Genomic DNA, 13,403 nt, shown 5'->3' with positions numbered 1-13,403 from the left:
GTATATGGTGTGAGGTGGGGATCTTGTTTAATTCTTCTGCAGATAGTTTTCCAATTTTGCCAACACCATTTGTTAAAAAGGCTGTCATTTCCCCACCTAACTGATTTCATCTCTTTGTCAAAAATCAATTGCCCATAAATAGATGGGCTGATTTCCAGGTTCTCAATTCTATTCCATTGATCTTTCTTGATGCATGAAGCCCTCTCAGATTATCTTTGCTCTCTTACAGTTGATAGATAATGAGAATTACCTATCTATCTCTCTCTTCAACAAGAAAATCTACAATACAGATGAGGTAATAAGTGGAAACTCTTACATAACCTCCAAGAATGAGAGAAGGATGGGGATGGCAGCGAACTTAAGAACGTATGTTGCTGTTAGGGGCTATTGAGTCAAATCCAACTCATAGCAACTCTACGAACAACAGATCTAGACTCTGTCCTATCCTGTGTCATCCTCATCATCTCTGACACTCCTGAGCTCATTGCTGCGGTCACTGTGTCAGTCCATCTCGTTGTGGGTCTGTCTTCGCTGACCCTCCACCTTTCCCTGCATGATATCCCTTTTCAAGGAATAACCTCTCTTAGGAACATGCTCAAGGTATGTGAGAGGAAGCTTTACCATCCTTGTTTTCAAAGAGAAAAAGGAGTGACTCAGTTCCAGCTGACTGTTATGGAGTCAATTGATTTCTCAACTGAAGGGTAAAAGCACAGGATGTGTATTAAAATGCCCAGTGTTTATATTTTGACTCATTTTTTTGAAGCAAAGGAAACCCTAATTTTTTGTCATAGGAATGTCGCTATTTTCTAAGGTAATTCATTTCTTCATTTTTTTAAAGTTTCAGTTGTTTGTTGTTGTTGTTACGTGCCATCGAGTCGCTTGTGACTCATAGCAATCCTATGTACAAGAGCCCTAAATGCCATTCTATCCTGTGCCAACCTCGCCATCTCAAACACACTCATTCCCACCACTCCAGTCACAGAATCGATCCATCTCATCGAGGGTCTTCCTCTCCTGTGCCATCCCTCCACTCTGCCAAACATGATATCCCTCTCCTTGCAACATGCCCAAAATATGTCAGACGAAGCTTCAGAATCCTTGACTCTAAGGAGCGTTCCGCCTTCACCTTCTCCAGGACAAACCTGTTTGTTCTCCTAGCAGTCCATGGTATAGTCAACACTCTTCTCCAGCTATAGTCTTCGCAGTTATGTGCTATGCATCAGAGAATTAGACGGTGAATAGGGATGATAGAAAGAGAATTGATGCCTTTGAGCTGTGATGCTGGAGAAGAGTTTCAGTTGTAGGAGAAGAAAATTATTTATGTCAAATCAGTGCGTTATTATGGCCATTTCCCAGCATTGCTCTTTTGTTCTGTGCTCTGTAGCTATCACCCGAACTGACTCTCATTCCCAAGAGTACCTTAAGAAACAGAATATGGTGAGCATGTTGCCAACTTACGTGCTCATCTCTGGGTCATAAATATTCTGTTGTTCTAAACCAGACACCCTAGGATTCTCCTCTGAATATGTCCCAAACTAAAGATTGTTGTTGTTATTGTTAGGTGTGAACAGCAAATCAGAACCTTGCTCTGCCCTGTACCATCCTCACAATCTCTGCCGTGCACAAGCCCGTTGTTCCACTCACTGTGTCCCTCACTCTACCTCCTTACGTGTCTTCCTCTCTTTGGATGCCCCTTCACATTTCCCAGTGTGATGTCTTTTTTATTCTAAGGACTGCATCCTCATAACCAGATGTCATAACCAGACGTATGTTGTTATCACCATGTTTGCCTCTATGGAGCATCTTGGTTGCACTTCTTCCCAAAGAAATGTATTTGTTCTTTTGTCAGTCAATACTTTTTGCAAGCACCACAACTGAAAAGCATCAATTCTTCTTCAGGGAAGAGACTAGAGATATTCCTTTTAAAAGTGATACCAGCACCCTCTAGAACAATCTGAGTCTTCTCTAGCTAATGCAAACAGTGTCCATTTTTCTCAATACAGTAGAACACTACATGTTACCCTTATTAGTAAGCTGACCACTGTGTCATAGTGGGTATAATTACAAAACCCCCCAGCCAGTTTGCCTGGGTTCTAAAATTGGTTCTCCTACTTTTTTAGCTGAGAGACCTTAAGCAGTATACGTAATTGCTTTGTGCCTCCGTTTCTTCATTTGTAAAATGGGGATGAGACACCTACCTTGTAGAATTGGCATGAGACTTAAATGGATTCATATATATGTGACAAAAACAGTGCCTAGTAAATGGAAAGAGCTGCGTGTTAGTAATGAACATTGTTGTAACTACTATTACTCATTCTGGTCACTAATGAAAACATAAAGCCATGGCGATGGTCAAGTTCTGTCTGCACACCAGTCGCTCAATTGCCACTGAGTCACTAACCAACAACAAAACTGTGTGATCCTATTACCATTGGCCCTTTGTTCTCCGTCTTGTCCAGGAGATTGTCTGACTTGTGCTAGAGATGGATGACATGGATCTGAGTAAAATTTGTTCTTTATTAATGGTTAAATGGTGCAGGAAGGTAAATGGTACAACAAAAGAAAATTCTTGGGAGACTAATACACACACAAAAAAAAACCAAAAAACAAACAAAAAACAACCCACCCCAAACCCTACAAAGATAGCCTAACATGGAAGAAAACCCAAGAACACATTTTGAACACATTTATGAGTTTGTCATTATTTATTAATAACTCCATCATTCAGACCCTCAAGGTCTGTCATGGTTCTTGACATTTACCTCTTTGTTTCAAGAGGTATTTGTTGTTTTTTCCTAATTTGGTGGTATTTTATTTGCAAGCAAAAGTATTTGCTCACGACTCACTCACATTCCAGGATCTGCTCCATGGAAGGCTGTAAAATTCATTTGATCTTTTACTTGGCAAGAGAGTAGTAATCTTGACATTATGGTAAACACCGAAATGTGTTTGCAGCATTAATTCAGATCCTTGCATGCATCCCATTACTAGTGTCCCTGGACCACTTAAGAAGACTGCACTTCTAAAAGCACATCGACTCTTTTGCTTCACTCTCTCCCTCGGACTGAGGGACTCTGTTTTCTTTTAAACACTGTTAACAGAGGGGCTTTCACTTTTATTGGTCACAGCAGTTACATTTGTCCTCTCAGTGATCTCATTCTTGTCCGGTGCTGCCACAATAAATGGGACTAGGCTCCAAAAAGGTGAAATTGCCAAACCTATAACCATATGCCGTCCTACATAAAAATTTGCTGGAGTCCTCCTTTTTCCCTGTTTTTAGCTTTGTAAAATAACTTGTTACCATTGGGCTGCTTGTTTTTTCAAATTACCAACCAAAATGATCCTTTTTGTTATTCCTGATAATCAAGGAATTGGTTATATAAAGTTGATTAATATGCCCAACCTCTTAAAAAACAGATAGGTTGCTGAAAAGTTATCTGTGGTGTTAAATAATATCTAGGTCCTGAGCTGTTGGAAGAAAAATCTCAGAAATACACTAAGGTGTATTGGGAGGAGAAGTGTTGGGAAGAGAGCCAGATATTACTCCTGTGAAATTCTCAAGTATGTCACCCTCAAAAATTCCTGTGATTTTTGCCACTCAAGGACCCTGTGTTTTGAAAGCATCTGTCTACTAGTCACAGAAAAATAAATTATTTCCTCATTTTTAATTAATTTAGCACATATTGGCAATCAGCTTTTGAGCCACACAAGAGAGCTAGTGTTACACACCCGAGCTAATATCATTCCATCTGAAAACTAAGAAACACAGAGACTAGGAAATATGGTGGAGCCTTGTCATGAGTGACTGCGAGAAATCATTCACAGCCCTATGCTACTACCTTCAGGGGGTCCTGGCCGTGAACTACTACTACCTGAAGAGTTCAAATTCACAGTCTTGCAAAACCTTTCTGGGTTGTAGATTTCATCTGGTGCCTCACAAGTGAAACAAGTCCATTTTCTTGAGCGTCGAGGTGTTCCCCAGCCTGGCTTTTCTGTCTCAGAAATGCCATTTCCGTAAAGAGCTGTCATGCTTCGTGTTCTCTGGCTTATGATTTAGCTGTTCAGGGAAAGTGCAGGCTGCTCTTACTCTCTGAGTGCTGGTGATATGTGTTTTTGTTTTATTAAATCTTTAAAATACTGGGCATGTTGTTTATGAGGCCCATATATTCTTTTGTTCTTCCCAGTGCCTAGTTAGATCACATTTTTTTCACCTCCCTTTGTGAAAATATTGGTGCCTTTCTAAAGAACATCGTGGTCTTCAGAATGACTGCGTAATAGAATGGAAGAATGTGTTGAGCTTAATGATAGGTATGTCAGGGCTATGACTCACAGTTGCTTCCTTGATGGTAAGGACTGAGGCTTCGCAGACGTGGTCTACAGATTTGCCTGTTTTTCTGCTCTTGCTAAGATCGTTGTGACAAATCTTAAATCAAGGTAGTTTTGTACTAATGACAGAGCTCTTTATCAAGTACAGTAAGACCCCTGGGTTACTAACTTCCAACTTAAAGACAACTCTCATTCACTCATTGCTGTCAAGTCGGAACTAACTCATCGCTGATCCTCCTCTGAGTTTCTGGAGGTGTAAGTAGTACAGAAAGAAATTGTTCACCTTTCCCATGAGGAGCTGGTGGATTTGTAGTCCCTGAGAGGCACCACTTTTCGGTTACTAGCACAGCTCCCTACAGACTGTGCCCCCACATCTCCCTCCACACAAGTCTGCTTATCCCTCAATGTGGTAGTCATTTGACCTCACCTTGAAACAGTTGAACCAACAAATTCATCAGCACAGTCACCCTCACTTGCCATGCATGAAACTCCTAGATTGCTGAAAAGATATTGCGTCTTTTACTTGCCCTAAAGTAAGACCAATTAAAAAGAATGGTACATACCTGTCCTGATGCACCTACAAATTTAAAGTCACACCTAGCAATGGATCTCCTTTAAGACTTGGATATTGCCTGTAAAGGTGCTAAAGAGCAATAATGTGCTCTAGTTGCAGACAACTATTTGTGATTGAAATTACAGAGACCCTGGGTTAAATGGTAACAAGCCCTTATCCAGGTGTTAGCTTCTCCCTGATACATGGGCATATCAGTGTTAAGGGCCCTACACTCCAAGCCAAAGGCTACCTAATTCTGCCAACCTCAATGAACCTTGGAGCTTCTGAGGATGAAGAAGGCATCTGCAGCCAATCCTGCATTCAAGTGATGCTTGAAGGGCTAATGTCCCAGGACTTGTCTTTGCACCCACCTGGTGGAGCAAGTTCAGCTGAGAGGTTGCCAGCTCATGGTTCTGTCCCTCGATGAAGAGGGCACAAAAAGCTTTTGTTAATCCTAAATGTAAACTGGAGAGTGACTCCCTTATGATGTGGGTCTCCAAATACACCATTTCGTGACATCCAACTGAACTCACTCTTGTGCATCCAGTATCTCGTAGCCCATCCTGTGTTGTTAGTTTTGGCAAGTTCCCTATAGCGTATAATAAATCATGGCAGGAAAAAGCTTTTTGGCCTAGCATGGTTGAGCCTGCTGTAATGTTCGAATACAGAAAGCAGTTCTGTTTTTAGACATCCTTTTACTAACCCAGCATTCATAATTTATGATTTCACTGTAAAATTCCTGCAACACTACACCAAAAGTAGTGCTGCCCTTTAATTAAGTGCTCTCCATAGGAAAAACGTGAAACTGATGTGCAAAATGTCTCCCTGTGCTCTGTGATTGATAGTGATTACATCTTTTTGAACCCAGCCTAAAGGTCTCAACTTCCTGATGGGTGAAGGCATCTATAGGGCCACTTCCTGAGCCTGCCTTGTGGGGATCAATCACTGCTAGCAGAAGCTGAGATCATCCAGAGGCACAGTGTTAGAAACGTTGAGGTTTTGAGCCTGTGTCTGTCTATACTTTATCACAGGTCTGTGTGCCATTATCCCTCAGGTTCGTGATAAGAACCTCTGACCAAGTGTCATGCTGTGTACACACTGAGAGAGGTGGGGAGCGAGTGGGGGACGGCTGGAGAGAAGATTTCTTTGAAGGACCCGCATGAGTCACATGAGGTTTAGTTTTTGTTTTTTTGTGTTTTTTTTTTTTTCTTAAAAAGGACTGACAGGAGTAACTTCTGCCTCTCTTTGTACATGGCATAATAAAACCAGAAGACCAACTGTTCCATTTTTGTCCTTTCTCAAACATTCTTCCTCCCTTTCTTCTCCCTTAATTGAAAACACCCACAGCCAGTGAGTCACTTCTGACTCATAGCAACCCTCAGTCAGGTTTCTGAGGCTGTAAATCTTTACAGGAGGAGACTCTTCATTTGTCTTCCTTGACTGGTGGATGGATTTGAACTGCCAACTTTTAGGTTAGCAGCCTGGTACGTTGCACACTACACCACCAGGAAGGACTTCTATAGGTGAAAATAATAATGTTGTTGCTGTTGTTGTTATGTGCCATCGAGTTGGAACTGACCCATAGCTGACCTTCCACTGACTTTTCAGAGGCAGTTAATCACATGGAAAGAGATCTTTCTCCTGCAGAAAAGCTGGTCAGTTTGAACTGCGTGCATGACTCCATACCGGAGCATAGGCCACCAGAGCATAGGTGAAATAGACAAGTTTAATTGCGAAAATTGTTGTGTATAATCAAGTCGGAACCAACTAAAATCTGGCCCTCTAGTGGGTTTTCAGAGGCAGTTAATAGCAGGGGAAGAGATTGCCCACTTCCTCCTGCAGAGCACTTGGTGGATTCTAACATCACGCATTTGTATTGGCATCACAACTCCTTACTGCTAGAGGTCCCATTGTACTTCTGTTAGGAATCTCTGAGGAGTACACATGTCTGACACGGGTGCTAATTGAAAGTTTTGTGGTTCAAATCCACCCAGAAGCTCCTCAGAAGAAACACTTGACCGTCTAATTGCCAAAACTCAGCGATCAGTAAGTAAGCTGATGGCGCACAGGGTTGCTCTGGCCCAGAGTTTACCGTAAGACGTGCCTGACTCAAGGGCAGTTGTTTGGTTTATAATGTTGTTTTTGTTACTAAGGGCCCTCTGGTTAACTAGGACTCATAGAGACCCTGTGAGCAACAGATCACCATCCTTACAATCTCTGATGTATTGGAGCCCGTTGTTACAGTCACTTTGTCAGTCCATCTCCTGAAGGGTCTTCCTTTCTTCCTCTAACCCTTTACCTTTCCCAGTATGATGTCTCTTTCCAAAGACTGGCCGCTCCTGACAACGTATGTGAACCAAGTTTCACCATCCTTGCCTCAAAGGAGCACCCTGTTTTCACTTCCTCCAAGGCAGACTTCTTTGTTCTTTTGGAAGTCCATGCTATTTTGACTACTTTTTGCCAATACTCTTTTAATGTTAGGAAACAGAAATTCCAAATCTAGTATTAGCCAGTGATCAGCTTCCTTAAAGTCAGCTCTATACCTACTGTGGGTGTTTCCCCTTTTCTTATCACCTAAGCAACCACATTAGCCCAAGTTCCTAACACCTCATTGAAAGGTAATTAGGATAGTTTTTATCTTTGAAATACCATAACTTCCTTAACAACAACAAGAAAGAAAAAAAAAAACCAAACCCAAAACAGAGCAAATCCATCCTAGATGGATATCTGAGATACTTGTATTAAGTAATATTTTGGAATATAATTTCAGCTACTTTAAATCATAACCATAGCAACTAAAATAAAAACGTTGCATAATGCTGACAATTAAGTGGCTTTTTTCTGGAGTAGTGTCATGTATGTATGAGCATTGTTTTCTTCTGTTTTGCAGATTTGGGCCTGGCTTAGTCATCTATTGGTATGGATTTATCCAGGAGCTGGACTGTAACAGGGAGAGGGGCATCCTGCTCAAAGCCTGTTTCCCCACAGACATTGTCACCTTATGCCACAGTGTAGCTTGACCCTGAAGATCCTGGAAGAGAAGCGGGAGGAAAAGGTGACTCCGGAAGCAATTTTACTTTCCTACAGTGTAAACTCCTGGCAGCATCTGCCCTGAACTTCAGATGAACTCTTGCTGCCCGTGGTCACACCACTACCTCGTTAGACAAACATATCAGGAGTTTCTGTCTTCCTTCATCCCTTGCTGATGTCAGCAGCCAAGAACTACAGACACAACCCACTCATTATCAGCATTTCTGTCTCTGTCAAACAGTTAGTTTATAGATAGTCATAATCTTTCTTCCTTCCGGATGGTTTCTTCTTGTGTACCGAACAAAAGGAAAAATGTGGAGACTGAAAGGTGTGATTTTTCAGTTCTCCTCCCTGTTACCAAATCACCCTCTTATTTTTTGTCTAAGGCTCCATTCATTATCTCTCCCTCCCCTTTTCTCTCCAGACTCCCAGATACCCAGTGTTGCATTACAGTCTAATGGAATAATCAAGCACAGACTCAGAAACACTGAAGTCTGAAACTACATGTTCTCTCTCACCTGCAGGGCTCCGTAGACCTGGAGGGAGGTAGGAATTGTGCTCGTTTGTCCAGTCTTTATGGTTTCCTGGCTTCTATGGCATTAAGCCAAGCTGGATAAATATTTTTTATGAGAATTTCTTCTTTTTATGATACTTACTTAAACTCCAAACATTTTACCTTCATCGAATTTTAAACTGTTAACACTGTATGTATCTGGGAGCCACTTTACTTTGGAGAGAAGACCATTGACACTCAGTGCTGGCATTGGCAAGTTTATTTTTAAACTTTAGACTAGTTGTCAATATGTATGTTCTGTGGTATTTTTATGAGTAAAAAACTTAAATAATTTCTTATATCCTGGCTTGTATCTGCTTTTTATGCCACATAATTATATAATAATGTAGACATTAGCAATGCTGAGTTTTACGTGAATTAAGAGTGCTAGATGTGAACCTAGACTAATTTTTAAGTAACCAAAGTAGAGATTTTACATTTTTTCACTTTTGCTTACTCATATTTATTTATTTTATTTTATTTTTTACTGAGACCAAATTTTAGTCGCTAGCAAAGCATGAGTACATTATTTATTATTAACTGGTAAGATATTTCGCATGCTGACAAAACATAATGATCTTTACAATGTGGAAAAGTGATTTTTGAAATAATAATAAAAATGAAACCTTTGCAAATAACTTTAAATGACATGTGTTGCCTGGTTCTTTTAAAAGACTGTGTCATTTGTGCTTTGTTCATTTGATGCCTTTCCTTTGGTGGGCTGTTGGGATTTAACTTTGTTGTGGGCTGCACTAAACAAAGGAGAGAGAACAAGAAGATGCTAGACTACGGAGGCACTGGGTGGACCTTTGTTTCCGTGTGAAATTCACCATACAGTTTTTGTGACTGAAACAGTGGTGTAAAATTTATCTGTTGCCTAGATCTGAAACATTTCCACTTACATATACATAGCAACAGTTTTGTTTTAACCATCGTTTTGTGTAAAAATATGTATATGTAGTCTTTTAAAAGTCAAAATTGTTGCCAAAGCTGTTTTCATGGCTGGAACCAGAAAGCTTTTTCTACTTCAGGAATAAATTACATTTATCTGCGCAGATGTTGAAAATCCTGTTAAACCCTAGTCAAAGATTTATTTGTTTTACATTAAACAAATTTATGATGAGGGTACACAAATAATTTTTTTTAAAAAAACAAAAGTGCTTGGATTTTGTGTTTGTTCTTCTACCTGGTGCCTTGACATAATGTGTTGGGAGTAGGTATTGGTATTTTCCTGTAAAGGCACCACTTCCTGTTTATGAATGAGGCTTTAAGATCTGACCCTTATAACATGGAAAAGAAGCCAGCAAACTGCATACATGGTTGTAAAGTTATAGCAGGTTCAAAATTAAGCTGCATCCACACAAAACTTCATGTAAGTGTCCTCTCTACTGAATTTTTTTAATTGGAAGCTGTGGAGGAAGACAGTAATGTTCCCAAACGGGAAATTTAGGAACTCCTTTTCTTATAAATTCTTTTTTTTCCTTTTCTTATATATTCTTAGCTCTGTGCATATTATTTATTTCTCTGTTTTGTGATTTAGACCATATAAATATCAGCTCTGAGAATAGGCTTGGAACAACTACTTTTGTTGTATGTTTTTTTTTGTTGTTATTATTCAAGAGCTACCTTATGAGAACATAATGTTAAAAAGTTCAATCCTATGTGAAGGGGCATCTTGCAAACTGTTTTGGTGTATTACGTCAAGTCAGAAAGCAGAAGTGTGAATTAAACACAAAAGTAAATTATATTCCCTCTGAAATATATACCTATTATACCTCACTATCTCATTATCTGACATTTCACATTTAGAATAGAAGTAAAAAAATAAAATCCGTTTCAATCACCTTAAGTCCAGGTCAAGACCTGTGCACTTTGAATGAGGAGTGCCTCCCCACTCCTGAGCCTCAAGTCCTTGGTCACAGCCATCCCACAGTTAAATAAGATTTGTAAAGAGTAGAGTCTGGGTGCCACCAGCAGAACTCAAGGACCGTTAAAGTGCACATAGCTCTGGGCTCAGTGGTCTCTCCACATCTCACCCAAACCCACAGACTACAGATTGCCTCGGGTCCTGAGTGGAACAGCGGCTTTGGGTCATGATTCTATGAGAAGGCAACAGAGGGGTACAAACAGGATATTGCTGTATACCCCAACAAATGCCATTTGCATGGAACCAATGGAGAGAGGATGTGGTTAAGTGGACATTTCTATTGAAAACAACTCTGTGTGCTTTAGGGTAAGTAGACCCCTTCTGACTACAAATGTTAACCCAAGCAACTCTGTTTAAAATGGCACAGGCCTATCTGAACACCCAGAGTACAGAAGTCACAGCGGTTACACGGGAAGAAGCACCCAGTTGTGGCTGCCTCCACACACTGCCTCTTGGACCCTGAGGAACATCTGGTCACGGAAGTTTCAAATAACCATGATTTTTTTTTTGTTAGCAATTTCTTTTTTTTTTTTAATTAAATTTTATTCGTTTTAATGAACATTTACAGAGATTTTGGGTTTTCATTCATTCATTGTTGCACTGTTTTCTCCACCCTCATCCCCAGTTCGTTCTTCTTCCCCCCCATGTCTGTTTTAATTGTCCAATTGCCACAGTGCTTGTCAAAGCCAGTTCTGATTAATCTTTGTCAGTGTGTCCCTTGCCATTCCCTATCACTCCTCCCTGAGAGAGACTTCACCCTGATTCATAAGGAAAAGGGGATGGTGTATTCTCTTAGCTACTTCCTGCTGAAAAGGGATGCTGTGGGTTTCAGGGTGAATGTCTTCTCTCACTACTCCAAAGGGCCCCCTTGGCAGTAGGAAACACATAGACTGTTATGGAGATTGATTTTAGAATTTAGATGCACTGTTATCAATTGTGCTTAGCCGTACATGTTCATATCCTTGAAGATGTATCATGGAAGTGTTGCAGCCTAGAAGATACAAATTTAACAAGTTAAAAGTGCATGAGTCAAAAATTGAAAAGCAATAATATTCTGAGTAGAGGTTCTAATAGTGGCACAAATCAAGTTACAGAGGTAAGGTGGTTCCATTGCCATCCTTACTCTAACTTAATTCTTTTTTTTTTAATTTAAATTTGTTATTAATCTCAGTGAAAATTTACAGAGGCTTTGGATTTCCATTCATTCATTGTTGTAGATTTGTCCCCTCCCAAGGCTCCCCCCCACCAGACATTGCCCTCTTGGAAAAGTAAAAGAAAAGATTCTTTCATTATTTCACAAACCCTCCCCCAGGTCCACTCCACCATGTAGCCATCGTTCTAGACTCCTGTCATGACCGAAATACCTAATCACATATTTCTTTTAAACCGTTTTCTCCCTTCTCTGTTTCAGAGCAGCATACATTATTGAACCCATCTTACTCAGTCTTTCCCCAACACCAAGGACAGTCCCATTCTACAACAGTGGCACCATGCAATATTTGTCCCTTTGTGACTGGGACATTTCACTCAGCATAATGTTCTCCAGAGTCAACCATTTTGAGTAATATTGCATGAGTTCCTTGTTTTTTAATGCAGCTTAGTATTCCATTGTGCGAATATACCACAGCTTCTCTAGCCATTCGTTTGTTGATGGGCACTTAGGTTGTTTCCAGCTCCTTGCTATTGTGAACAAAGCTGCAATAAACATGAGTGTGCATATATCTGCTTGGGTGTCAGTTATGGTCTCTTCTGGGTATATTCCCAGTAGTGGTATTGCGGGGTCAAATGGTATCTCTATTTGCAACTTTTTGAGAAAGCGCCATACCGCTTTCCACAGGGGTTGCACCATTTTACACTCCCACCAACAGTGAATAAGGGTTCCAGTTTCTCCACAACCTCGCCAGCATTTATTGCTTGCTGTTCTGTTAAATTTTTGCTATTTTGACTGGGGTGAGATGATATCTCATAGTTGTTTTAATTTGCATCTCTCTTAGGGCTAGGGATTTTGAGCATTTCTTCATGTGCTTGTTAGCCATCTGAATGTCGTCTTTGGTGAAGTGCAATAACCATGATTTTTACACAGCAGCATCTTTAAAACCTAACTATGTCATAAATCAGGAATGAATATACAGACTTGCCAATCATCTCTCACAGATTAATAAGACATTTTCAGAGCATGTAGAGGGACCGCTCAGAGCAGAGCTGATAGAACACAGATGATATTTAAGTTAACTTCATGTTGTTGTTGAGTACTGTCAAGTTGGAACTGACTCACAGCTGACCCTCCCGCGGGTTTGCAGAGAGGCAGGAAATCACATGGGAGGAGATTGCCCATCTTTCTCCCATGAAGCAGCTGGTAGATTCAGACTTCTTCTGTGTTGGCAGCGCAACGCCTTCCCCATCCCTATCTCACCTCCAGAAAACATTAATAATGAGACTCTTTGTTGTGTTCTTTTATCATCCAGTGAGCTGTCAAGTGTCCTAAACACACACCAAGTCACATATAAAAAGGAAGGCTCAGGGGTCCGAAGCTGAAAGCTGAGACCTCCAAGGGAAAAGAATTTTCTTTTAACCATGGGTGTGTGTACCTGCTCATTATGTATCAAGCTTGATTCCACCCTGGAAAGGAAGATAAATTGTTGGTCTTTAGGGGGTGCATTAACTCATTCAAGTCTCCAGAGGATTGTTTAGATGGGGATGAGGTAATCTACTAAATGGTCCCGGGTGGGTCACACTAATTAATGCACAGCCTGAAGTGAACAGTTAATTCACACCTCTCACTGGGGAGCTACACCCATTGTTTCCCTTTCTCTTTGGAACCAAGCTACCTTAGCCCAGTGCTCTTTTTAACCATCTCTAGACCTGCTGTTTCAATTGAATCACATCTTTGTGATTCACTGCTTTGACATGATTCTTCCCTTCTCCATTTCCCTCTCTTCCCATCACTAACATTGCAGATTTCCTTCTTGTATTGCACATTTTTCTCACTAGCTCTTGACTTTTTTCTCCCCAAG

At 40.6% G+C, this 13,403-nt stretch overlaps 1 protein-coding gene across 1 annotated transcript in view; it reads left to right on the top strand.

Moving 5' to 3' along the window:
* LOC102845519 (chromosome unknown open reading frame, human C15orf41) overlaps positions 1-7,899 on the top strand; it is a 318,114-nt gene extending 310,215 nt beyond the window's left edge. The window contains exon 11 of the mRNA XM_006883042.1: positions 7,770-7,899. Within this exon, the coding sequence (XP_006883104.1) occupies positions 7,770-7,899 (130 nt within the window). The remainder of the gene's footprint in view (positions 1-7,769) is intronic.
* Positions 7,900-13,403: the final 5,504 nt, after the last annotated feature.

This window comes from Elephantulus edwardii, unplaced genomic scaffold (assembly GCF_000299155.1).
Source record: "Elephantulus edwardii isolate Elephantulus edwardi_28Jun2011 unplaced genomic scaffold, EleEdw1.0 scaffold00026, whole genome shotgun sequence".
NCBI classification, from domain to species: Eukaryota; Metazoa; Chordata; class Mammalia; order Macroscelidea; family Macroscelididae; genus Elephantulus; species Elephantulus edwardii.
Note: the sequence above shows the minus strand (reverse complement) of the source record. Positions and strands in the feature narration are given on the sequence as shown.